Source organism: Postia placenta, assembly GCF_002117355.1.
Source record: "Postia placenta MAD-698-R-SB12 unplaced genomic scaffold POSPLAscaffold_1, whole genome shotgun sequence".
Classification (NCBI taxonomy): domain Eukaryota; kingdom Fungi; phylum Basidiomycota; class Agaricomycetes; order Polyporales; family Adustoporiaceae; genus Rhodonia; species Rhodonia placenta.
The window spans coordinates 2,256,284-2,282,192 of record NW_020169832.1 but is presented as its reverse complement, the minus strand read 5'-3'; the positions used below and the strand labels follow the sequence as shown (position 1 = coordinate 2,282,192).

At 53.6% G+C, this 25,909-nt stretch overlaps 8 protein-coding genes across 8 annotated transcripts; 4 read left to right on the top strand and 4 right to left on the bottom strand.

The window, feature by feature from the left end:
• Positions 1-320: 320 nt before the first annotated feature.
• POSPLADRAFT_1042792 (hypothetical protein) lies at positions 321-518 on the bottom strand (the record flags this gene model as incomplete). The annotated part of the gene is made up of 1 exon (XM_024478163.1): positions 321-518. The coding sequence occupies one exon, from the start codon at positions 516-518 to the stop codon at positions 321-323; it is 198 nt and encodes a 65-aa protein (XP_024344376.1).
• A 1,470-nt stretch (positions 519-1,988) lies between these two features.
• POSPLADRAFT_1176447 (hypothetical protein) lies at positions 1,989-3,149 on the top strand. Its single transcript, XM_024488421.1, has 4 exons — positions 1,989-2,040; positions 2,093-2,375; positions 2,429-2,882; positions 2,940-3,149. The coding sequence occupies exons 1-4, from the start codon at positions 1,993-1,995 to the stop codon at positions 3,040-3,042; spliced, it is 888 nt and encodes a 295-aa protein (XP_024344375.1). The 5' UTR covers positions 1,989-1,992; the 3' UTR covers positions 3,043-3,149.
• A 6,533-nt stretch (positions 3,150-9,682) lies between these two features.
• POSPLADRAFT_1051712 (hypothetical protein) lies at positions 9,683-11,035 on the bottom strand (the record flags this gene model as incomplete). Its single annotated transcript, XM_024480199.1, has 7 exons — positions 9,683-9,864; positions 10,002-10,047; positions 10,100-10,118; positions 10,168-10,306; positions 10,365-10,528; positions 10,582-10,727; positions 10,784-11,035. The coding sequence occupies 7 exons, from the start codon at positions 11,033-11,035 to the stop codon at positions 9,683-9,685; spliced, it is 948 nt and encodes a 315-aa protein (XP_024344374.1).
• A 2,239-nt stretch (positions 11,036-13,274) lies between these two features.
• POSPLADRAFT_1127887 (glycosyltransferase family 41 protein) lies at positions 13,275-17,019 on the top strand (the record flags this gene model as incomplete). The annotated part of the gene is made up of 13 exons (XM_024483676.1): positions 13,275-13,972; positions 14,034-14,112; positions 14,172-14,780; positions 14,837-15,006; positions 15,055-15,260; positions 15,471-15,627; positions 15,696-15,720; positions 15,782-15,936; positions 15,986-16,043; positions 16,201-16,419; positions 16,475-16,500; positions 16,563-16,931; positions 16,965-17,019. 13 exons carry the CDS (start codon positions 13,275-13,277, stop codon positions 17,017-17,019), a joined length of 2,826 nt encoding a protein of 941 aa, XP_024344373.1.
• A 133-nt stretch (positions 17,020-17,152) lies between these two features.
• On the bottom strand, positions 17,153-17,895 carry POSPLADRAFT_1127666 (hypothetical protein; the record flags this gene model as incomplete). Its single annotated transcript, XM_024483648.1, has 4 exons — positions 17,153-17,307; positions 17,359-17,614; positions 17,672-17,782; positions 17,842-17,895. The coding sequence occupies 4 exons, from the start codon at positions 17,893-17,895 to the stop codon at positions 17,153-17,155; spliced, it is 576 nt and encodes a 191-aa protein (XP_024344372.1).
• A 280-nt stretch (positions 17,896-18,175) lies between these two features.
• Positions 18,176-22,215, bottom strand: POSPLADRAFT_1129691 (hypothetical protein; the record flags this gene model as incomplete). Its single annotated transcript, XM_024483868.1, has 4 exons — positions 18,176-18,908; positions 18,934-21,637; positions 21,856-21,995; positions 22,046-22,215. 4 exons carry the CDS (start codon positions 22,213-22,215, stop codon positions 18,176-18,178), a joined length of 3,747 nt encoding a protein of 1,248 aa, XP_024344371.1.
• Positions 22,216-22,899: 684 nt separating this feature from the next.
• Positions 22,900-23,771, top strand: POSPLADRAFT_1128338 (hypothetical protein; the record flags this gene model as incomplete). The annotated part of the gene is made up of 3 exons (XM_024483729.1): positions 22,900-23,274; positions 23,340-23,571; positions 23,623-23,771. 3 exons carry the CDS (start codon positions 22,900-22,902, stop codon positions 23,769-23,771), a joined length of 756 nt encoding a protein of 251 aa, XP_024344370.1.
• Positions 23,772-24,250: 479 nt separating this feature from the next.
• On the top strand, positions 24,251-25,829 carry POSPLADRAFT_1051706 (hypothetical protein; the record flags this gene model as incomplete). The annotated part of the gene is made up of 3 exons (XM_024480198.1): positions 24,251-24,594; positions 24,660-25,533; positions 25,593-25,829. 3 exons carry the CDS (start codon positions 24,251-24,253, stop codon positions 25,827-25,829), a joined length of 1,455 nt encoding a protein of 484 aa, XP_024344369.1.
• Between the last annotated feature and the right edge of the window lie 80 nt (positions 25,830-25,909).

The following is a 25,909-nucleotide window of genomic DNA, read 5'->3' as shown; positions in this document are numbered from 1 at the left end:
ACAATCTCTTCGCGAAGAAGAGGGGGATTCCAAAAATTATGCGCATGGAAATAAGTCTATTTCCAGTGAGCAAAGCTGCGTGCACATCGAACTTGAGTGTGAATGCTGAATTACTGGCGCCGACGACTGAGTGAGACGACCTTGACATACTCTGGAACGAACCCGTTAGCAGAACGAAACTTCGATAAAATGAGCCACAACTCACCTTGAAACTTGATATGCCAAGTTGAGTTACATTAAGGTCCCGTAGACATGCACAGTGAAGTGCACGCCTCAGTGGCAGCCATGATAGGCGAAGTGGCCTTGACAGGCAATGGGCCTCAATGGGCAATGTGGCCTCCGACGGCAATGTAGCCCCGGTAAGCGGTGTGGCCTCGGAAGGCAATGTGACCTCGGAAGGCAATGTGGCCGCAGTGGGCACTGTAGGCGGTGTAGCCTGTGTGGGCTTCGTCGCTGGTGGCAACGCGCACAACATGTGTTCGTAGACACAGCTGGTGAGAAGGGGACTTCGCCCACATTCTCTTCGGTACAATCATACGCACTCTGTTCGTTAGGACACAACAGAGCCAGGAGCTGCTGGTTGTCAATGCGAGAGCGGTCGACTTACACGCTCTCTACATGCAGTAGAGACGCACCACGGGGGTCCAGGTGGTCAGCGGAATACGACCCAGCGAACGCGCTGGTCGGCAAATCGCGATATAGCGAACGCGCTGTTCGGCAACTCAACACAGTGAATGCACTGGTTGGCGGAAGTTCGAGGAGCGTCTCGGCTTCCTGAGCAGTTGGGAGCGCCGCAACATGCTCCCCAACCCTACCAGCTGAACCTGAGCTTCATTGCACACCATGGCAGCGCACATTGACACCGAAAGACTGTGAAGTCCTCGAATGCCAATTGCAGAAGAAGTCCAGGAGGAAGGGTGGCAACCCGCAAGCTTGAGCTCTGCAACGCGACGAGCGCATCAGGCTAACGATGGTCCTCCTAAGACAACCTCGCAAAGCCACTTCAGAGCTAGCCTGCAGGTTTTCGCATCGACAGTTCGTCTCGGCAGATCGACGTGTAATTTCGTCTCGGCAGTACGTGCGGTGACGGTTCAGCAAGTTGACAACATGTGCGTCGTGGCAGTCATCGGCAAGGTGCGGTAACATCCAATGTCCCTATGGCAGTGCGGATCAAGTATCCAGCAAGCTCGCAATGTGTGCATCGTATGGCAGCAGGTGCATTGTAAGATGGCTTATCCAATTCCATGGCTTCCGTCTCGCTGCACCATGAAGGTACAGAGGACGCCGATAACAGCAGGGCTGCCTCGTACGTCCGACTCGAGACGCCACAGCGATTTTGTCAAATTTGTGTGTAAACGGCATGGCCTCAGCTGGAAGTTTTGCTCGTTAGGTGCGACCGTCATGAGGCATCAGCAAGAGAGCATTTCTGGGCCTGCCTGGTATTCCCAGCCCTTGATCCTCGCCGCATTCCCAAAAACACGGAGACCCCGATAGTCTAGGTAAACCTGGACCTCGTAGACCTGGACGAGGAGAGTGAGGTTCCCATTCATCTTTGGTGTATACAGTGTAGCTGCGAAGGTCAGCACAATTCATGCAAATGAGAGACGAAGTGACTCACCATCTGTTCTGGTCGTAACAGAGAGGGGCGAGCGTAAGGGAGAGGTGAGAAGGGGAATGAGAGCAATTAAGGAGCATTGTGACCTCCCGGCAGTATATATTCACTGATCCCTGCTGTTCAGGGCAGGCTGCCGCAATGTGCGGAACCTTCCCCCATTTGGGTGTGCCGGTGTCCGAGCCCGACAGACCGGAGCACGTGCTCGACGGGGTGAATACGCGACGATACCAAATGACGTCCGCTCAGACGTACGGGCCGGTGGGTCACTCCGAAGTGCAGTGCCAGTTCCCCCCAGGGCAACTCCACTGCGTCACATATCTAAGTACTACAATTACTCATCGAGAAATCCCCCACCACATCCCCCACCAAAGTTCGCAATGCCAGTCCAACAGCAAGTAGACAAGATAGTCCTCACTCACCCTAAGGTCTGGTATTCACTTGCGGTATTCAAACCAGGTTGTAACTGTCGTTATGCAGGGCTCCTCTGCTGAGATTTTACTCTACGGCGCGACTGTCATCTCTTGGAAATCCGGCAGCGTCCCGAATCCCCAGCCAGTCGAGCGCCTCTTCGTTTCTTCAAAGGCAGCCCTTGATGGTAGTAAACCTGTGAGAGGCGGTATACCCGTCGTGTTCCCGTGCTTCGGCGCACCGACCCATCCCGAGCATTTGAAGCTTGGACAACATGGCTTCGCGCGCAGCGAGACGTGGACATTCAACAGCATCGTGATGGACAACGAAGCGGGCGTATCTGTCAAACTCAGTATGTGTGATTTCCATCATTTGAGGACTCATGGTCCCACCGACGATCCCCAGCCCTCGAGCCCAAGGCAAGCATCACGGAAAGATATGAACGCCCCTTCCACCTGGCCTACGTGGTGACGCTAGCTGAACATCAGATCTCCACCGATCTTCACGTGCAGAACACCGCGCTTTCAACAACGCCTCCCCTCGAGTTCCAGGCTCTCTTCCACAATTACATCCGAGCTCCCGCAAGTGAGGTCTCCATCACACCCCTTGAGGGCATCTCGTATTACGACAAGACGGAGACCTCCGAGGAGCTACGCAGCAAGCCGAAGACGGAGCAGAGAGCCACCGTTGATGTCAAGAAGTTCACAGATTCTGTGTACGAGGATGCGCCAGGAATATACGAGGTAGCCTCGCCAACGAACAAGGTCGAGATCAAGACGAAGAGCTTCAAGGATGTTGTAGTGTGGAACCCACAAGCCGAGGCTGGTTCAAAGATCGGTGACATGGAGGCTGGTGGATGGTAAGCGTTCACTTCATTTAACCGATAGGTTGTATGCCTAGTGACCATGCGCAACAGGGAGAAGTATGTTTGCGTCGAACCTGGTTACGTCCGCGGCTTCGTGAAGCTGGAAGCGGGTCAGACTTGGATCGGGCAACAAGTTCTGACAGCCAAACTTTGAAGAGCGACCTGAAGAAAGGCGGAGAAAGGTTGTAACATATCCATACGAGTTGTACGCCATGTGCTGTAGCCTTAAACAAGAGGAAAGACGGTCTAAAGTGCCTCTTCCATGTGTCTGTTAAAAACGAATATGAGAATGCAAGCGCCAGGCATGGCACGGTGTGACCGATCACATGCCACATCGCGTTGTTGACGCGTCTGACTTCTGCGCGTGTCTCTCAACGCGCACATGCGCCACGGCAAGGCCACCCGTGCTGCTGCGACGCAATGAGTACGCTGGAGCCTTCTCTCCGGGTTCGAGTAAATCAGATTGACCACACTCTCGCTGCTCCTGGCCCTCTGGACAACTCCACTCTGCCGCGAGTGCCCATCATCAGGATTTATGGAGAATCCTCTACCGGCAAGAAGGCATGCGTGCATGTACATCAAGTGTATCCCTACTTCTTTGTTGAATATCTGGGCAAGATGAATCCCGACAGTGGTAAGCCCCTCTCGCCTGGTCGAACTTGTAGGCGCTCTCATGTCTATGGCATACGCTAGTGAACCGTTATATTATACGATTACAATATTCCCTCAATCATGCAATTGCGATCTCTATGAAGCGCAACCCTCATTCGTCTAAATCCCAATTCGTTCGCGCAGTAACTCTTGTCAAGGGCGTCCACTTCTACGGCTTCCACGCGTCGTATTCTCCCTTCCTCAAAGTCCACATTGCCGATCCCGCTTTTGTCAACCGAGCAGTGACGATCCTTCAGTCTGGAACAGTGATGAAGACTCGGTTCAGAGCTTACGAAAGTCACCTCAGCTACATACTCCAGTTCATGTGTGATTATGGCCTCTATGGCTGTGGCTGGATAGATTTGGGGGAGGTATGGGAACGAGGTCAAGTTGAATCAACGGTGTATCTGGGCTCCGAAACCAACTCATCAGACACCGATGTTGTGTTTAATTTATCACCGTATTTTCGTCAATCCCGTATGCCTCTTGAGGTTGATGTCGCTGCCCACCAGATTTTCAACCGCCATCTTCTCACTGCGCGCAACATTCATCACAAAATCACGATCCCTGCACCTCCACTACCGCAAGAGCCTTTCGTGCTTAGCGTGCGCGAGCTGTGGGAAGACGAACGCAGGCGCCGATTGGCGAAGGGCCTGTCTCCTTCCCCTGAAATCCCTAAAGACCCCAGTGAGAACTCGAGGGGGCGCGGTGGAGAGTGGGTAGCAGAGGCACGGTGGTGGGAAGAGATTAGGAAGAAAATTGAAAAGGAGCGCGGTCAGGAGAAAGAGCTCAATAGCGGTAAGGGATGGGAGAAGTGGGTGATGACCACATTCGAAAGTGTCGAGGCCCTTTGGGAAGACGAATACAAGACTTGGAAGCCTGGCCGCTCAGGAGATGTGGTCTCTGTGGGCGAACGGACTACTGCAGAAGCCGGCGAGGAGAACCCGTACGCTCCGACAGTGGTAGGCGGAGCATCGAGTCAAGAGCGGAAGCCCACGTCGGAGAGAGTAGAGGTGGACATCGACGAGGCAATGCTCTCTAGTCAGGCAATGGAGCAACTCGTGGAACAAGAGGAAGAAGAGTGGGAGAAACTCGTTGACGGACACCGAGTAGACGACGAAGACTTTGACGAAGACGAACGGGCCGCTGAAGATGGCCCCTCGCCCGGTGAGCATCCCGCTGATGACCGTGCGGCGGCTTACAGGTGGGTTGTTGTTGGCATACCCCATGAACAGCGCGTGATATACCTTCTTGGCAGTCTGTCGGAGAATGCACCTGAGCAGAGATTTAATGCATTCCAGGATGCCTGGCGCAGGTTGGTCAGGTAAGTAGCATGCCGTAATGGGTTATTATTCAACATCAGGAAAACAATGACTAGGCCATCTGAGGAGCGGCCTACTTCGGTCACCTCCGAAGACATGCCCCAGACGCCGACAAAGAGGTGAGCGCAATCAAATATCGTTCCTCGAATCGTCTCACGCCCGGGGTTCGCAGGATCAGAACCACAGCAAGTCTGATCCGGACACCACGACAGACGCCGACCAAAAAGGCTCCCAATATCAGTGATCCGTCTGACGCTGTCGACATTTTCTCTCCCACAAGAGCAACCCGGATTGCCAATGATGCGAGTCTCGAATCAATCACAAGGTGAGGATAGCAAGACATTTACCGATCGCTGAATATGAAGACCTCATGACCATTGCCCAGCTTGTCAAGGATTTCTCACCGTGCTGACGGCGTCTTAGGCGAAAAAGGATCCATAGAAATCAATACGTAAGCCCTTGTTATTCACAGCCGTATTGCTTCTTTCTTATCCGCCTCATAGTATGCAATGTCCAGAGGTCGCGAAAGTCGCGTCGGGATCATTGTTAATGGATGATGATTCTAGTATCGACGTTGTCGCAGAAGATCCTGCCCTTGTGGTGCGCACGAAGACAAACCTCCCGGAGCCCACTGCGATCAACGATACACCCAAACGGCCAGCATCTCAAACGCAGAGCGGGTCGACTGACGGTAGTGAGAGACCTTCGAAACGTCGGAAACTCGATGAGCCCGTCGTAGAGATGAAAGTGAAACAGCTCATCACGTCTTCATCAGAGACATCATCCTCACGGTCATATGCATCTTCGCATGGGACAGAAGGCGCACCTCAGTCGAAGCCTGTTCTGTACTGTAAACCATTGTCTTTTGATCCGAACGGCAAGACTTTTGTCTTTTCAAGAATAGCCCCATCGACGTCCGAACTACTGTCCAGCGTTGATGAGTACGGTATACCCAGCAAGATATACACTAATCCCTACTACTCAAGGTCGGCCGATGCGCCCGACCGACCGAGGGAATACGCCGGCCTTGTTTTCACTCTCCAGGGTGGTACTGGCTTGAACGTTTTGGAAGATTGGAAGGATCACGAGAATCAATTACCAATTGTTGATAGTACGGTCAAGCAACGACCAAGATTGGATCCTACCGGTGTGACGGGGTGGGAGTATGCTGGTTCACCTCCAAGTTCGAAGCAAGTGCGTGAATGGTTGCGAAGCAATCAGCCACGAGGATCACAACTCAAACCCAAACAGACATCCCAGGCAAGATCTCTACGTTTCCTTCCAACGAATTGAAATTTATATCGGTTTATCAGATTGAGGGACCTACACAAGCAAATCCATATGGATTCAGACATACACCCGCGAAACCTTCGAAAGCAGCAATGCGTGAGCGACGAAACATGAGCGTTCTCTCACTGGAGATGTTCGGTGAGCCCGTTGCGAAGGCTGCTTTTATTCTTTGCTTAGATGTGGGTGTAATAAGCCCCGTCAACTGGAGACAGGCTCCCAGATCCTGATGCCGATGAAGTCGTCGCCATATTCTATGCATACCAAGATTCCGCCGGCCTCAACGGTGACGGTACCTTCTCCTGCGAGAACGGGACAATTGCGGTAGAGAACGATCGCTTTGACCCTCGTAGGCTGCGAAACATGGCATTCGAAGTCGTACCGTCTGAGCTAGATCTGTTAAACCGCCTCATTGATGTCATAGTAGAGATTGATCCCGACATTCTTGCAGGATGGGAGGTGCAAGCAGCATCTTGGGGCTACCTCAGCGCCCGAGCAAACATATATGGTACGTGGGCTATTTACACACTCGTCAGTTTTCTAGTATACTTAGCCTTGAGGTTGCAGGTCTAGACCTGGGAGAGCAAATATCCAGAGCTCCTGGTCGTCATATTGGTGGTAGCTCAGACCGGTGGGGCATGAGGACTACATCGACATTCAAGGTGACCGGCCGGCATGTGCTCAATTTATGGCGAGTTATGCGTGCCGAGCAAAGTTTCACCAGCCATGCGTTTGAGCATGTTGTCTTCCAGATCCTTCGCAGACGGTCAGTCAGATTCTGTGAGAACTAGCGCGTCGCTTTATACTGACGATAAACAGGACCCCTCGGTATTCTCCTCGGACCGTAACGGAATGGTACAATAGCAAGATACCCTACCATAATGCAAACGTCATGCGTTATTTCTCTGCACGCTCTGCAATGGTGTTGGAGATCCTTGATTCGGCGGAAGTGGTGACCAAAAATGCGTGCGTGACGTTCTGTCTAATTTGCTACCGTTGGCCAATCCACGTTATTTTCAGTGAATTTGCTCGTGTCTTTGGTGTAGATTTCTTTTCTGTACTCAGTCGTGGATCCCAGTTCAAGGTAGAATCCTTCATGTTTCGAATAGCTAAACCAGAAAGTTTTGTATTGTTATCTCCTAGCAAACTAGATGTGCGTAATGTCACCACATCTCGCGATTACCCACACGATTAACAAAATTCCACACAGGTCGGCAAGCAGAACGCTGCTGAATGTATGCCACTAATAATGGAACCACTATCTGCTTTCTACAGCAGCCCACTAGTTGTATTGGACTTTCAATCACTGTATCCATCCATCATGATCGCATATAATTATTGCTATTCTACGTGTCTTGGCCGCGTCACAGATTTCAAGGGTCAAAACAAGTTTGGTGTAACGGACCTGCAACAACCGGCGGGGCTGCTGGCAACCTTGCAAGAGCACATCAATGGTGAGTCTTCGTTCGAAGCGTCGGCAGATGACACAGTAACGATTATCCTCCGTCCAAAGTGGCTCCTAACGGGATCATATATGTAAAACAAGACGTTCGGAAGGGATTACTCGGGAGGATGTTGACCGAGCTGCTCGATACAAGAGTGATGGTCAAACAGGCAATGAAAGGGGTTAAAGACGACAAGGTGACGACGTTCTTTGCTTCCTGTACAGCGGCAAGTTAATCTTCCTACTGTAGGCGCTGCGAAGGGTCTTGGATGCTCGTCAGCTATGTTTGAAGTTCATTGCTAACGTTACCTACGGGTACACGAGCGCATCATATTCCGGTCGTATGCCGGCAGTCGAGATAGCCGACAGTATAGTCCAGAGCGGCCGCGAGACTCTGGAAAAGGTGAAGCTCCGAGCTACGCCAAGTCGGTCGAATTCCAGCTGAAGTCCAGCTACGGTAGGCCATACGTGTCATCGACTCGACCAAAAAGTGGGGCGCGAAGGTCGTCTATGGCGATACGGACTCTCTGTTCATATATCTTCGCGGCAAGACCAAAGAACAGGCGTTCCGCATCGGCTATGATATGGCGGAGACGATAACTGCCATAAATCCAGTACCTGTCAAACTCAAGTTCGAGAAAGTGAAGTCGAAATCACTTACGGAGAACGCATGTTCACACCATTTCAGGTCTACCTTCCCTGCGTATTGATGGCAAAGAAGAGATATGTCGGTTTCAAATTTGAAAACCCAGACGACAAGGACCCAGGGTTCGACGCCAAGGGCATCGAGACGGTTCGGCGAGACGGCGTGCCTGCGCAGCAGAAGATGACCGAGACCTGTCTCAAGTACGCGACATTAATTTGGCTACATGCTACAGCGCTAAATCCTCTGAAGGATCCTGTTCCGTACACAGGATCTCAGCAAAGTCAAAGACTATTGCTGTAGGACATGGGCAAAAATCCTTGAGAACAAGGCCTCCGTTCAGGACTTCATATTCGCGAAAGAGGTGAAGATGGGCACTTATAGGCGAGTCGCGCTTACGACACCCAATTTCCCATAAGCTCACTGTTACGACAGCGATAAGGTCCCTCCCCCACCAGGCGTGACTGTAGCGGCCCGGCGCATGGCCAATGACCCAAACGACGAAGCACAATACGGAGAGCGCATCCCCTACGTCATCGCCCGCGGGGACCCAGACTCTAGGCTGGTAGATAGAGCCGTCTCGCCCGAGCAGCTGCTCAACGATAGGTAAGCCTGCACATGCCTCTCTAAGGTCCCGGCTACTGACAGCCAGCAGCCAGAAGCACCTAGACGCCATCTATTATATCTCTCGCGTTCTCATCCCGCCCCTCGAGCGTATCTTTAACCTCGTGGGTGCAGACGTGCGGAGTTGGTACGACGAGATGCCGAAGGCTCTGCGCGTAGACCAGCCAGATACGATGCTGTCGCCAAAGAAGGCGCCCAAGGTCGAAGCCGCTGCCAACGCGTTCAAAATAGACGAGCACTTCTACAACTCCCGATGTTTGGCTTGCGGAGCCCACACGCTCGAGGGTGCGTGCAGGCCTCGGTCTCGCCTTCTACCTAATTATGCTGACGTCGATGATTCCAGGCATATGTGATGCCTGCCGTGCCAGTCCACAGCAGACCACGAGCGAGTTGCTGCTGCGCGTACGAAAGACTGAAGGCAAGCTGCGCAATGTGCAGCTCATTTGCAGCTCATGCTGCGGCACGGCGCCCGCGGAGCCAATCAAATGCGAGTCTTTAGACTGCCCGTGGTTCTTTGAACGCAAGAAGGTCGAAAACAAGGCAGAAGGGCTTGCCGCAATCGAGGATCTGATACAGGAACTAGAAGAGCAGGCTGATGTGGAAGATGGAACCCAAGAGGGGGACGACGAGGACGACGAGGAGGCACTATTCTGGGGTGGTGGTGAAGAGGTATCGGCCGAAGACATTTACTCATCAGACGATGCGCCATCCCCAGAAATAGACTGAAGTCATTGACACGTCCGCGTTTCGCGCTAGGTCCGCATTTGCATTGTGTTACCGTCGCGATACATTGTTACGTACACTACAGCATACCCGAAATGTTTCACGCGGCGGTCAGCTCCTTGCGTGTAAGCTCTTTGGTCTTTTGCTCCATCTCGTCGAAGATTTTCAGCGCGTCCGCCAGCTTGCGCGTAGCCTCCGCATCAGCCGCCAACGCTTTACGAAGCGCGTCCGCGTCATTGGCCAGGAAGTCGGTGTCGTGTACGGCAGGACCTGCATACATGTCTGTAAGCAATGAGTGAGCACCAGATTTGATATGGACTTCTCGCCTTTCGTATTGGACGCGTCGGTGTCAGCGGGCGGCGTCGTGAGAGCGACGCCCGATTGGTTTTCAGCAGCGGCGAGTTGATCCAATACCGCACCAGAGATGGTAAGATGGTCAGGACGAAGGGACGCCAGAGCCACAGCCTTGTATGGCATGTCAGACAAATGCTACTTCGCATTTTGATGGGCAGCATACCTCTGCAGACGTCACGATACTTTACGTCGGTCAGAGCATGGTTTGTAAACGGGGACAGAGCAGCTCACCTAGCGGGCATCACAAGGGTCTTGGAGCTGATCTGGTTGAACGTCTTGACGATCGCGTCGATGACGGACGCCATGGGGTGTTCCTTGGCGGTGTCCTTGTACTCCTTCCACACGCCAGCCTGGAAGTGTACGCGGAGCTCTGAAATTCCACTACGTCATGAGCTTTGCGGAATGGCGGTATAATGGGAAGTTCCGACCGTTGAAATATGGGGCTACGTAAAGACAGCCAGCCTGGGAAGCTGCCACAGCCTGTGGGACGGAGAACAGACAAGTTGCGAGCGTGCTGACACCATGGTTCTCAAGGTATTGACATGCCACTATAGACTCAGGAGTTGCAGGGATCTTAATGCACACTCTCGAACTGAGAACTATTGTGAGAAGATATCCTATCGGTGCGTGTGATGGCATGCGCACGCTGGTATGCCCTCGGCCTCGAATAAGGCGACCAGTTTCTTTGCGTGCGCGATGGTCGCTTGCGTATTGTACGCCGTCGACGGCGAGGTCTGGACATGGACACGGCCGGTCAAATACGGATATACCTCCTTGGCAAGCAGGACAGTCTGATGCGCCGGATAAGCACTCAACCCTGCAAACGACAAGCGCAGATCACTCAGACCAACACGTCCACCGCATCGATAATCTGCTCTTCGATGTCGGCACCAGTCGTCCTCACGCGCTGACATGCGTTCTTAAATAGTGCGGCGCGCTCTGAATTCGCTGCCTCTCCATAAACGATCGCCTGGTTGGATGTCATGTCGCAGAAATTCGCGGTCGGCGTGGTGTGACGTGCCGCCACGGTGGGGTCCATCGAGTCGACATCGACGGTGACTTGGGTGCGGACGTACGACAGAAGGTTGTTGGTGGGCATGCTGATGGCTGTTATGATGAGATCAGCAACGTTTGGAGTACAGTGAGACACAATCTATGCAGGGCCGGCAGACGGGCGAATTGGCAAATGGCCGCGTGAATATACGCCCGTGAACGACAACGCCTACCATAAGGGTGTACTTTGGGCAGGCAGGTGATCAGCATAGGCGGACGGTCCGCCGCGGGCCTGGTCAGTGGTTGCCTTTTCATTGCCCGGACTTTGGTCGTGGAGCAAGATTGGGTTCAGATGGAGCATGTGGGCACTTGAATGAATACATGCGAGCTTGTGAGGGGTACAATTCACTCCAGCGGCGCGGACATCCCTTATCGCTCGACGTCGAGTAAGTGCTGGCTAAAAGTACCGATAATGGGTCGCCTGGAAGTCAGCGCGTCGCGAGTTACTGCATGACAGCGTCTAAGCGCAAGAATAACCGAGACAGCGACATACGATCTTGTAAATTGGAATCGGCAGAGGAAAAGGCCACGATCGTAAGAAAGGACCGCTACATACTGCACCCTATGGGCGCGACCAGGCTTGGAGTAGCGCGACGGCCAGCCGGTACTCCGCGATGGCGACGTGGACCATGGATAGCCATCTGTGTACCGTTACTTAGGACATTGGCACTTATCTCGCTGGCATGAATGTATACGCGACGGTGCATTTGAGTTTGAATGGATCCTTCAAGAAGCACAGACGCCGGCGGCACAAATAGGTACCAGATCGGGACGCCGCTGAGTCTGAATATGGAAGCCTGCAAGCCAGCATACATATACGTCATCTGGAGGAGCAGAGAGCGCTGGAAATCTCGAGGCCGTCGGTTGGCCGTTGTGTTCTCCTTCGGCATCACATCGATACGCCAACATGCCCATAATATCATATAACCCCCGCTCGCCTTTTCTGGCCGTTTTCACTACGCTTTCTCCACCTTCCTTCTGCCCCTCACCCAGCCTCTCTTTCGCATCCGATCAGAATTTCTGGCAATATGGCCGCCTATCGTTACCCCATGAGCGAGGATGATCCGTCTCAGGGTTCCTATTCTCATCTTCAGCGCCAGGGCGGGGACCCCGACTCCGTTCCTACTCCTTCGCTCGACCCAGGCAATGCAGATGCATCCAGTAACACCACACTACCCCCGACGGCGAGGCCATTACTTTCGCCGTCGTACGCTAGCCAATGCGGATCTTTAGGTTGGTTCTATTTGTTGGCAGTTCTTATTTTAGCATATAGTCTAACTTCACTATTCGACCACACCTAGGCCCATCCACTGGCAGCGGTCAGGCCGCAGCGTCAAGCGGGCAATTGGCTCAGAGACAGACGCAGCCCATGTCTCTGATAGCCGCGCCTTCCTCTCGGGCTGCTCAGGTGCCTCCTCCTGGAGTCGCGGTTTCATTTGTGCCGCCTTCGCGTCATGACTCCAACCCGTTCGCGACAACCATGGCGCGCGATGCAGCCATGGCATATGCTTACCACCTCTACGAGTCGTCCCCCCCGCTGCCTCCCGTAGGACTCACTCACTCGCCGTTACTCTCTGCCATGACTTCGCCCAACCTGTCCACAGAGGATATTTATCGGTTCCAGCTCCTACCTCTCTTGACTACTCTGCGAAATCTGCACCCTACTCACCTGCCTATTGTGCTCCTCCTTGCTTGTACTCATTATTCCGTGGGCGATTACCAAGCTAGCCTCGCACTCAGCCATAATATCTTGGCCATCGACGCGAATTTCGTCGAGGCCATGTCTAACATCGGTACAACATACAAGGCTATGGGCCAGGAAGACCTCGCGTACGAGTGGTGGTGGAAGGCCCTGCAAATACGCCCGACCTACTGGGACGCAATGGTGGGACCTGACATGCAATATGCAGCTCCATCTAACCGTGCAATGCTAGGACAACGTGCTCGGCCGGTTATTCTCAATCGCTCAGTCAACGGATGACGACACCCGACGTTCGGCGTCCTACCTCCAGGCGTTCCGCATATGTCAACATGTCATCCGACAGGTAGTTGGATCAGACGGACGACTGCTCTTGCATGTCCCCGTTCACGAGATACATCGTCTTCAGCGCGTTTATCTTACCATCGCCACGCTTCACGCGATGACAGGCCCCAACGCCATACGCGAAGCCATTGGCTATCACTTCAGGACCATTGAACTCGGTATCCGCCCGCCCTCCCCGTATTCCAACACGGAGTGCTACACAATGCGAGACCTCCTCTTGTCCGTATGTGTAGCTGGATATATGCTGTCTTTCTCGTCGAGCGTGCCTATACCGGCCGAGATCATTGGAAGTCTGAGTATCGATGGGTACCCTCCTTTCCTAGACCGCATGATGCAGCCTCCGTTCGATCTATTCCGCACGGTACACGACTCGGCTGAACGCTTACTCAATGCTCTGCTCAGCCTAGGAGGAGGCGTCCTCCCCACTCTGCTCCTGCTCCCGGAACAGCTCGTGCGCTTGCCAATGGTGCTCTTTCCTTTCTCTGTGGGCGTGCTCCCCGCGATCTGCACTCGGAACTCCCAGACCGGTAGCTGGGAGATCCCACCTGAGTCGACGCGCCAGAATACAAATCTCATGATGAGCACGATTCTGCTTACAGTGGCAAAGCAGCTCCAGGACGAGTCGCTCGCGCATACGGTGCTCCCAGGCATTGAGGGCACCATGAAAGTCAGTACCTCGCTCATCACCTTGTTGTATTACCTCGCGCTATCTCTGTCGCCGAGTCCGTCGACGTACAATAACCTGGGGATTTTGCTGTGTACGCTTTCCTCTGCGCGACCTGTAAGGAATATACAAGGCCAGAAGCAGCTGCTCGACGGGCCGACTCTGGCGCGGTTGTACTATCAAGCCGGCCTGCAGTTGGAACCAACGCATCCTCATATTCTCACCAACTTGGGTTCACTGTTGAAAGATCAGGGGCATGTGGACGAGGCCATCGAGTGCGTGCCAATGGCATTTATTAGGCCGTCCATCGTTGACCCGACTCCCGTCATCGCGAAGGTTGTACATGAAGGCAGTCCAGCGCAAGCCAGACTTTGACATCGCTCTTACCAACTTGGGCAATGCAATCAAGGATGTCGTGCGTGCCTCGCTACTACCTGTGTTCCCGATGACTGATGTTGGTCCATGTTGGTCCAGGGCCGCTCATGGGACGCAATCCAATATTACCGCCGCGCCGTCGCGCTCAACCCTAACCTTTTCGAAGCGACGTGTGGTCTCCTCAACTCGCTGTGCTCCATCTGTGACTGGCGCGGGCGCGGTGCGGTACCGCACGAGCTCGGCGTAGACGATGACGGCGCACTCGTGCCACCAAGCGAGTCGGGAACGCCTGGGTGGATCACAAAGATGGTTGACATCTGTATGCAGCAGATCGCGCTGGGGTACACAATTGTCGGGATCATCAACAGGTCTTCGGACGTTGACGGGTGGCTGCAGGCCCTGCAGGCAGTGCAGGGCCGCCCACTGCGCGAGGACGAGAAGGCCCGGTGGCGCGCGAGTCTTGCACGATATCATAGCAACGAGGGCCGAGTGATGAGCGGTTTGAATGAAGTGGGGTTCATCATTCGTTTCATTGACTGGGTACAACCGCGGCTGCAGCGCCGATGGTATCTCAGGCTGTATGGAAAGACGCTACGCTCTGAACAGCCTGCAAGCCCGTTGGAGGACTTGAGCGCCCATTTCCTCCGACCCGTCTTGCCAGCGAATCTGACCATTCCACCTGTGCCCTCGGTGCTCCCCTTTCATACGGTAGGTATCGAGATGAAAACACAACGCATATAGCCGGCTCATGATATTTTTCACAGTTCACGTATCCGCTCTCGGCGCGTATAACGCGTTTGATCGCTCACCGCAATGCCCTCCGTATCTCGTACTTGGGCCTCTCGCAAGCGTGGCTTCCCAAACATGTATTCCGCCCGCCGTCGCCTCCCTTCAAGGGCAAGCTAAATATCGGCTATGTCTCGAACGATGTCAAGTACGTATCACATTGGATACCGTTGCTGAGTCACTCACATATGCGCAGTGACCATCCTCTCTCTCACCTCATGCAGTCAGTGTTTGGTCTACACGATCGCAACTTGTTCAATGTCTACTTGTACACCACCAGCCCCTGGGATGGTTCTGATTACCGCCCGAGGATCGCTAATAAGGTTGAGAACTTCGTGGACGTGTCTACGTGGTCGGCGCATGCGATTGCGGAGCATATTCTGGCGCAAAACATCCACATCCGTAGGCATCTCACTCCATCCGCTTTGATGGCTTGGTGACGGTAAGTGTGTAGTGATCAACCTCGGCGGCTATACAAAGGGCGCAAGGAACGATGTGTTTGCGGTGCGGACATGTCCCGTTCAAATTCAGCTCATGGGCTACGCAGGCACGTTATCAGCAGGTAAAAACCCATTGCTTCCCGTTTATATGACGTTATGCTCACTTTATCAGGATGGTGCGATTATCTCGTCGGCTGCGAAACATCTTGTCCTCCGTCCATGAGTGTAATGGACTTATGGCGTCGAGGTCGTCGCGGAGAACAAGACCAAGCGCGTGTCGCCTTTGACTTCGATGCCGACCCTGAGTCATCTTCCGAAGATTGGATATAGTCAGTGCAACTCTAGTTTTCCTCTCCTCTTCTCATCCCGAATGAATTCTCACACGTGCATTATCCAGTACGGAGAAGCTCATTTACATTCCTGTTCGCATTTTTGACCGCTGTCCAATCTATACGAGCTGACTCATGACAAAATTCACTTCAGCATTCGTTCATGGTCACCGATCATCGGCAGTCCTTCCGCAAGGACGAGAACTTGACATATGAAGAGCGACTGAAGATTCATCCTGATCAGCTATGGTACGAGGAAGAGCGGAGAAGATCACGGATGAGACGAGCTCTTTTCCCCGACATTCCCCAGTAAGTGTCGCTTCATGTGATTGAGATATCTCTATTCACTAATTCACAGGGATACTGTGATATTTGCCAATTTCAGTCAGGTGAGCCCGTGGCAGGCCTCATACAGCGTCCGTGCTCTAACGGGCACCACAGCTCTATAAGGTGAGTACGCCATTCCGTGCAGTCAACTTGCCAAGCTCATACAGACAATCACATTATAGGTCGACCCTGTAAGTCCTCGTGTTTGATAGTCCATTCTTGCGATGTGACTAAGATTCCATGTAGGCAATCTTTGCTGTCTGGCTTGACATTCTCACGAAGGTGCCGAGGAGTATCCTATGGCTTCTCCGATTTCCCTCCGCGGGAGAAGAACATCTCCTACGTACAGCAAGAGCATGGGCAGGAGAAGACGTTGCATCGCGCGTTCGCTTCACAAGTATTGCCAAAAAGGAAGACCACGTCTACCGCTCGAGAGTGGCTGATCTTTTCCTCGATACTATCGAGGTTCGTTACTCTTACATGAGATTTCTGATGGTTGACCGACGAATCGAACCTGAAGTGCAATGCACACACAATCGCGGCCGAGTGAGTATATTCACGATCACTCAAGCGCTCTTGGAACCTGACCTAGACCTCCGATCTATTAGTGTCCTATGGACTGGCACGCCCATCCTGACATGCCCGAAACATGCCCACAAGATGTGCTCTCGAGTGGCTGCCAGTATGGCGACCGCTACCACGTTTGGCGATCTGATGATAGTGCATTCCATGGAGGAATACAGGGAGCGTGCCATTGATCTCGCGCAAAGTGTGCGATACATGGCTGTTCATGACACCCCTGGCGAAGTCGTATACAGGGGGCAGGGCACGCTCATCAATCTGCGTCGGAACATTTTCCTCAATAGGGACAACCTACCTCTCTTCGACACCGAGAGATGGACGCGGAATCTGGAGAAAGGCCTTCAGGAGGCCTGGAGGCGTTGGGTTGAAGGCACGCAATACGAGATGTCTGACGAGTGGGAGGCCTGCGAAGGGCCCGAGAAAGAGAGCGGGTGCATCTGGGTCCACGACGATAAACCCGTCAGCGTGATAACTTACGCATAACCCCGGGGTCGCAGAACTGCGTCGGCGCAACAGTCTCGATTTTTGATATGCATGGTCCTTATTGGGATTGACAACGATGTAGCTCATAGCCTAGGCTGGATACAAAACAGCAACTGTAGCAATAGGACACCAATTATACATTGTGGTATGCGCCGGGTGCATTGGGTGGGTTATTCAAAGCCGGTGCTGCGGTGCCAAGTGGCTTCGGTGTTTGCACGTCGGTCGTCTCGTCTACTGTCTGGTACCCTTCTCTACCACCAGACGTGAACCCTCCTGGCATGGACCAGACTGCGAGGAGTTCGGCACTGATATCTTTAGAATGAGAATATAACGACTCACCAGTGGCGCCATTCAAGTCGCCGCCACGGAAGGAAAGACCAGAGAGTTGACCCCCGCGCTGTTGCATTGCCGCGAAGAAAGCCATTACTGTCGGCACCTGCAAGTAGGTTAGGATGTGGAGGGTGTCAGGATTGAGCAAGAGACTTGCCTTCAACGCTAGGGCCAAGATCGTGATCAGCTTGACAAGCCAATGCTGTTCATTCCTGAACATCCAGATGATGTCGTATACTATTGAGGCAGACAGAAGGTATGTGAACTGACGACAATCATGTCAGCTCACGCGTCAGAAAGACGGCGTGGTATTGCAACTCACCGTCTGAAGAGACTGCACTGCCTCGGCATTCTCTTGCGCATAGATTCCAAAGAGGAATATAGGCAGGTTGTATCTTGGTGCACTGAAGGCGCTGACAGCGAAGGAGAGGCCCTGTAGACATCACAGTAGACGTAAGGGATGCACTCTCAAGACATTGCGCCTGGACTGACTGCGCCGACCAAGACCAACTTGGAGGTATCCAGTCGCTGAAGGAACTCTGCCATTGTTGACGAAAGGGTGAGAGAGTGTGCAAAGTTGCAGCAGCCTACGTGTGGTGTGTGGGGAAAGAAGGCGGGGCTCCGCCGCAGCGCCTTCACGCATGCCTATTCGCGCCTCAGCGTGTCCAGCTCCTGAATGCATTCGCGTTCGGTCATATCAAAGATGTGTTAGACGAGTGGAGAGATGCCATTATTTGCCAATGAACACAAGATGCAACCGTATAATCTACACATGTAATGTAACGCCACCTATTCTAAGACGAGAGTAAGTACTAACATCTGCCTCTCACGGGTACCTTCCGGATAAGCGACTGGGAGTGCTAGGTCTCGAACTGTAGCCATGGAAGGGAGTCGAATAACCCGATCGAGTGCCACCAAGAGAAGGTAGCCGGCCGTATGGGTACGAGGGAGAGTCCATAGGTGTCGCTGGTCGAGAATTGTGCTGTGACTGCATTGCTACACGGTAGGTGCTGTAGCCATTCAGGATCCGCACAATATCGCGCGTCATCAAGTCTAGCTCCTTGATTTCAGTTTGCGATAAAGATCGGTCCTCAGGACCGTCATCCTCGTCCGCGGACTCGTCCTCTCGGGCATCGACTCGCGCGGGTACGCGTCGCCCTCTGCTGAGTTTTGCTTTCCCGGCGATTATTCCTTCGAAAACACGCAGCATGCATGCATCCATTTGTGTCTTGAGACGCTCCAGTTCGTCCAACGCGTCATGGTTGCTGCCATTGCCGACGATCGGAAGCCATCCGTCGCATTCAAGACCACGAGCGGTTACCTCAATCTCGTATGCACCGAAGAGGATGTAGGTCAGAGGATCTAGGCGTGATGTCGTGACAAGGTTCTTTTGGGCATTCGTAGAGCCGCCGGAAACATTCTGGCGTTTTTCAGCGTAGGAGATGATCAACCTATCTTCGACGACAGGGTTGCTGTCGTATACCGATTCCGCGAGCTCTCTTTTTCGATGATTCACGCTCGACGGGTGTATGAACACCATCTGAACAGAAATACATAAGCTGTCATCAAGGTAGTTGAGTAGACGTATTACTCGCCTTATCTGTTGCTGTCCGATAGCTTTTCTCTCCTGTTCGGATCGCAAATTTGGGCTGTGCTGCGATTGCAATGAGGGCAGCAAGTAGCGGTTTTGAGTCACTGTTTGTGTTAAGCTCTGGCGGCACTGTGAAGCCCTCTCCTCGCATAGGTCCTGTGGGAGTCGTGACTCCGCCACCTGCCGACACCTCGATCACACCGGCCTGGTATAAGGACTGCAGCAGATGCTCCTTGATTTTCTGGATCGTGAGCAGCGTCGGCTTGGCGAGGAAATTCTCGACACAGAATCTGTTCGCAGAGACGTACATGCCCTGCTTCTGCAGGTCCCACCAGGCATTGTAGGCATTCAGAATTGCCAACGCATCCGAGCGGAAGTCTTCCGGAGTGAAGGAGTTCTTCTTGGCGGCCGCTTCGACCTTCAGATGCATGGGCGCGACGAACGGATCACGGTTGGTGAGGATCGCTGCGAGCGTCAGCGCCTGGTCTAGGCAGCGGAAGAAACTACCGAAGAGTACTAGACGGCCCATCTGAACATCGACCGGAAGCTGCAAGAGAACGCGGCCTAACGAAGTGAGATTGTGCTGGTGATCGAGCGCACCGACCATCTGTAGCGAGCGTATCGCTGCCTCTACCCGATCAGGAGCAGGAGGCTCAATCGCCTCCGCTAGGACCTCCTCGACAGTCATGCCAGGGAAGTTGAGCGCTTTGACGTGCATCACAACGTTGCTCAAGTCTACGCGCTTCATCTCTACCGTCTGGTACGGGTGCAGGCTGTCCGCGAATTGCTGACCCAGGATACCATAGTACTCGCCAGGCCTGTGCCGTCCGGCACGTCCCGCGCGCTGGTTCAGGTTGGAGAGACCCACCCATGCACTCACGAGGGCGGAGATGTGACGTTCAGGGTCGTACCGCTGTTCCTTCACCCTGGCTGTGTCAACGACGTAGACGACATCCGGGATGGTAACAGAGGTTTCTGCGACGTTGGTTGCAAGGATAATACGTCGTACACCCTCGGGAGGTGGATCGAAGATGATTTGTTGCTCCTTGACTGGGATGCTCGAGTGAAGCAGGTGAATACTGTACTTGCGTTGATCATTGAAGTTGATACCAAGCAGTCGCCGCGGATCCATGGCTAGGCACTTCTGTACCGCAATGATGTCGTCCCAGCCAGGCAGGAATACCAGGACATGTCCGTCCTCGGAGCTGTTCAACACGTGTGCGATGGTGAGAGCAATCAGTGAGATGGGTAAGTCGACTTCCTCGTCCTTGGTGGAAACCATTGTCGCGGGTTCATCCTGCTGGCCTCGCATACTATTGTTGCGAAGCTGTGGTACGGGCGCCGCTGAACCCAGCTGGTGTCTCAGGTACTTCTTCACCGGCTCCTCTTGGAACACCCAGGACGCAGCCGGGGTATCCGCCAACCGGTGCACGAAATCCTCCAGGAAACGTTTTTGGACGGGGAACGCACGACCGGGGATGTCGATCACGCTCGCTGGGCGGCCTTTCTCGTCGGGGAAGTACTCCTGGAAGAGCGTCGGGTTGATCGTGGCGCTCATGAGTACCACCTTGACTGGTCTTCCGCGTGCTTTGCGGTCAGCGATCAACCGCTTGAGCACGACGAGCAGCAGATCCGTGTCCACATCTCGCTCGTGCACTTCGTCGACCACTATATGCGTCACGTCATCGAGACTCCGCCCCATTGACTCGCCCTGCAACGCGGACTGCATCCGTTTGAGGAAGATACCGGTAGTGCAGAAAGTGACAGAACCGTGGTCCTCGGGGAGATTGGATTCGAACCGCACCTGATAGCCAACGGATGAATTTCGCCCTGCCGACTCACCGCGCTCCTTCGCAACACGGTCTGCTACACTGATAGCGGCAATCCGACGCGGCTGTGTGCATACGATATTGCATTTAGCGCCCTCACCCCGCTCAATCGCATCGTCCAGGATGAGCTGAGGAATTTGTGTCGTCTTGCCAGACCCCGTCGCCGCCATGCATATAGTCACGTCGTGCTCCCGCACGTGGCTCAGCAGCTCATCGGCTTTGGTATACACGGGAAGCAGCGCGCGCAGTTCCCGCATCTTGGCCATATTGGGGTCGTTCAAATACGTCTCGCGACGCTGCTTGAGCTGCTGAGATTTTGTTTCTAGATACGCAGGGGCAACGGGTCGACGATATGGAGCACGTGGTGCTGTCGGTACACCCGCTCGTTGCTCGCCATTCGCCTGATAGCCCTGTGATCTTGGGCGATTCTGGTACAGGACACTCTTCTTGATGTCTGTGCATAGATCCTCCACACGGTCTTGTGTCGTGTCGTCAATCGCGAACCTAACCCTGGGTGCCATGCCTAAGTCACGACCTGTCTTCGCGTCTTTGAGAAACTCTTTCCAGACAGCAGGGTCGCATTGCTCCAGATACTGCGTGACGTCCACATAGCAGCTCATCATCGCATTCTTCTTGTTAGGCGCTTTGCCAAATCCGATCTTCCGGTCGTTGACAACCATGTCGGCTTGCCACGCCGTGTTGCCGGATCGTGCGTTGAGGCTCGTATACGAGATTTCAGCTTTCGCGAATCCGAACCGTCGACAGTAATAATCCATGAATTGACGACCACGCTCATAGTCCACGGGGCTCCCGTCCGAGAGCGTGATGTTCAACGGTGAGAAGTCGTCGCCGGACTCGCTCTTCTTTGCTTTCCTTGCTGAGCTGTCGAGCTACATGAACGGTAAGTCTGACTGGAAAAAAGAGAATGCAGAGAAGCTGACGGAAGAGCGGGTGCTCGCAACAGAAGGAGCGGACAATATTATGAGATCCTATGTCAAATAACAGTCTGAGGGTCTGGGGGCCAACAGAAAAAGAGTCATGTCCAGACCGTCACAAGCACAAGCTCTTCGAGAGCACCTCAAGCACAGAAAATGAAGCTTACTGCACCAACGCCATCGATTTGATATAATGCGGCCAATGCGGCTAATCTCTCGGACTCCCTCCTGTTTGCGTTGTCGCCGTACCCAGTCAGATTAAGATCGTCGCCTTGAACGCGTACAGTCGTTCTGTGCAAATGTCAGACCAACGTCCGGGATGACATCAACTCATTACGCACCTCCAAACTGTCTTGCCATTTCCTGCAATACCCTGTATGCTTTCATACGCAGGTTGCTTCTTTAAACGCTGATTCATGAAATTCGCTAGCGGCGACTTCGGATTCTCCTCCCATACGGATTTGAGATTCTTCTTGCGGTATATCTGCGCGATGTACGCCTCATCGTACATAGGATCAGGGAGCGTCTGCGTGGGTACTGCGGAACCAGAGCCTTTCTTCCCTTTGCGGTTCCTCCCTCCAGAAGACATTTGGCCATGTCCAGATGGAATACGTGACAATAGCGACGGGCCGGGGCCACGGCGTGATTGAGAGGACGGTGGAGGCATGGCGGACGAGGGGGAATACGCTCTGGATGACGGAGAGTACTTGCCTGCTAATTTTGGGATCTTTCCAGGGCGCTGAGACTCGGAATCAGATGCCGTCTGAGTAGACGGTTTGTATGATGTAGCTGTTGCGTGCGAGAGGGGACGTTTGAGAGGTGGGTTCGGGAGAGGAGAGGGGGTGCGTGGATGGTCCAATTGCATGAGGAGGCGGCGCCTGAGATTGAGCAAGGCAAGGCGCATAGATGTCGTTTGAAGGCTCTTCCGCGCGAATCAGTTGTGAGGTTTATTCAGGATTATGTTGGGGCTGTAACATACAGAACACCCTGCCACTCCCAAGAGATCTCGTCAATACGTCGCACAAGCTTCTCGCTGCACTAGACGGCGGATGATGCTGGAGCGGACGCAGGTTGTGTTGGGAAGAGAGCGACACGCGGCGGGACGGTGAGGAACGGTCGCGCTTGAGCATGACGGCAAATTGCTGTATTCGGCTGTCGGCATCGTCCGGCCGCCTCGATCTGACCGCCATCCATGATGTTGCGCCGTCTCCCCGCTGCACTCCCCAAGCTCGCAGGAGCTCTTCCACGCACATCTCTCGCGCACCGGGGTACCCGCAATCTGTTTCCCAATGTATCTTGCACACGTGCCGTTGGTACAAGACAGCAATTCAGCACGTCGTCCGTTGCACGCGCGACATGCCCCCAATGCTCTGCGCCGCTTCCGACGCCCCTGCCAGTTTGCTCCAAGTGTTCCTACATTACCAACATTCCTCCGGGGATGTCATACCATGAGATGCTAGGAACGCCCTATGAGCCCAATCCATTCGTAGTGGATAACCTCCAAATCAAGCGGAACTTCCGTGCTCTGCAGTCTGTTGTCCATCCCGATCGGTGGGTCGGCAAGAGCCGCGTACGTCTCAGCCGTTAGAATCATCGTCTTTGGAACTTGACAATAATTGTTCCTCATATGAACAGGAGCAACAGGAAGCTGCGTCTCTCTTGTCCACTCGCAGCAACGAAGCGCTACACCGCCTATCTAATCCGCTGCGGCGTGTGGAGTATATCCTCGAGCGTGAGGGGTTCGGCTTAGAGGAGTCTGACAGCATGGAAGATCCTTTGCTGCTGATGGAGACGATGGAAAGCCAGGAAGAGATACAAGGGGCCGAGTCGCGCGAGGAGGTTGAGCAGGTCAGAGCGGTGAACGCCGGTGCGTAGTTGTTCTACCATTCATGAAAGAATGCTCATGCATGAACACCAGAGAAGATTGAGCGGATACTTGAGGACATCGAAACGCTTGTCGGACAGAAGGACTGGCCTCAAGTAAAGAAAGCTTTCGTGAAGCTCAAATACTTGCAAGGTGTAGAGCAGGCAGCTGCAGCGTGGCCCAATTCCTTCAGCGACCACTAGGCTTAAGATATGCACATCCATATTTTCAGTCAGTATGTCGCATGTAGTATTTCATGTATTCTAGAGCTTGAGTATCGGTGACGCCCCACCACTCTTGTCCTCTTGATCGCACTCCTGAGCCATTCGTGCGCTGAAATTCGCCTCGACAGTGTCATATCCAATTATAGCGTTTCCATTGGATGCTGTCGTGTGTGACCAATCCAAGGTGGTCCATACGTCAACCTTGGCTCTGACTGAACTGTCTGCGCATACAATACCATTATTCATTTATCAATAATTCACCCATTGTGCTACCAGGATGTCAGTGGGTAACGGGGTCGCGCAGTGCACGTACTCGGAGTCGCGTTCCCGCACGCGTCATTGGATAATGACGTCATGTGATCGAGCTGCCGAACCCTAACTCAGACCCTAACCTCATTCTGTGTTTTCATTCAGTCCAAGCTCCAGCAGTATACTATTACACCTCTCGTTACGCCTTCATGTCTACCTCTGCTGGTCCGTCCAGAACTCCTTTGCGCGGCCCTCCTCCCCTGCTTGCGCAAGATGACCAGGAAGCAGCAGCGGAGGCTCGTCATCACCTTTCGCCCAAGATCGGACTCTTTCGTGTGCTGCCTTCTTTCCACCGAGCTCGGCCCAAATGGAAAGACGCGAAAGACGCGAAGAAGCAGGAGCACGGAGTGGATATACAGCAGGACTTCCTTCCCACAATGGGGTCTGCAGCATTTGACACTGGCCTAGTGCAATTGCATGACGATTTACTCGGAAAGTCCGACACAGGCGCGTCTGTATATAGGTGGGCAGTACTGTACGAGAACCAGAGAGGGTAGGTACGACAGTCAGACCTACACTTGAGCTATATAATGCAATGGACTAACATGTCCCATCAAGAGCAACATTTTTCTCTTCTGGATACTACTCACCTCAGACGCTACTCCCATTCGACCCTCCAGCATATACCCTTCCTACACCGAAGCCCTCTAAACGAGTCTGGAGAAAGCAGCCTACAGTCTCACTTTCCTCTTACCCCCTCCCTGACGGCACCTGGCACTGGATCTCACACACGTGGATGGTTGACATGCGCGGCGACGGCGAAGTCCAGCATGATGGCTTCGAGTATGCATGGTCGTTCCGCTCGCGCAATTGGCGCGCAGAGGTGGGCTTCTTGAGCGCAGGAGGGTTTGTGAGACGGCGGAGATGGGTGAGACTTATGGCGCGGGACGAAGGTAAGAAGATCGGCGAACGTGAGGGTGCAGGGATTTTGGCAGCGGATGCGGAGAGAGCAGGGAAGGAGGTAGAGGGCGAAAGGGAAGAAGCCGGAATGCAAGAGGCATCGCGAGAGGTGGCCTTCGGACCACAGATCCTACACAATAACGCGGGAGCGACAAGACCTCCATCTGTCGTGCCCAGTATCATGGACGAAGACGAGGAAGGGCGTATTCGCGTGTGGCGCGGCGATGACGGTGATTGGCAGCGCTGTCATGCCGCACTCCGGCGCCCCCGGAGAGACGGGAAGAAGCTGGAACTCTGGAAAAAGTGGTTCGGCTTCGCTTTCGAGGGAGAGGCTCCAGGATCGCAGCCTTTGCCTATTGCTGATGAATATGGAGACACGGAATCCGACGCCTACAGAGGCAAAGGGAAAGTGAAGGCACGACAGTACGAGGTATCGCCCTCGTCGTCCCAAGATAATTCGCTGGATTCCGAGACTGGCGAGGACGGAGCTGAGATTCCTAAAGAATATATCCGGCAGACGATTCGATTACATGTGCGTACGAAGGCACATTCACACTTACGTCTTGCTCACCGCGTGCTGAACGTGTGTAGGGCTCAGACATACTACACTTATTTGTCTATCCTGACTCTCGCGCACAATTCCTGGAGATCTTGGATGCGGCTGGAATGCTGGGTGACCTGAAGTCCAGCATGGGCATTTCGGATAGCACGGAAGTGCTTGACTTCTGGAGCTACGCCCATCATCTAGAACCACTGGACGGTGTAGGTGAGGAATTGCCGGAGGAACCTGATACCAAGAGTACGGAGTCTGGAGGGGACGAGTCGTAGACTTGCAGATATACGTATACCCAACATATACCATTGCTCGACATCGTGTTTTATCGCAAGTCATGCATCATGAGCGTCGA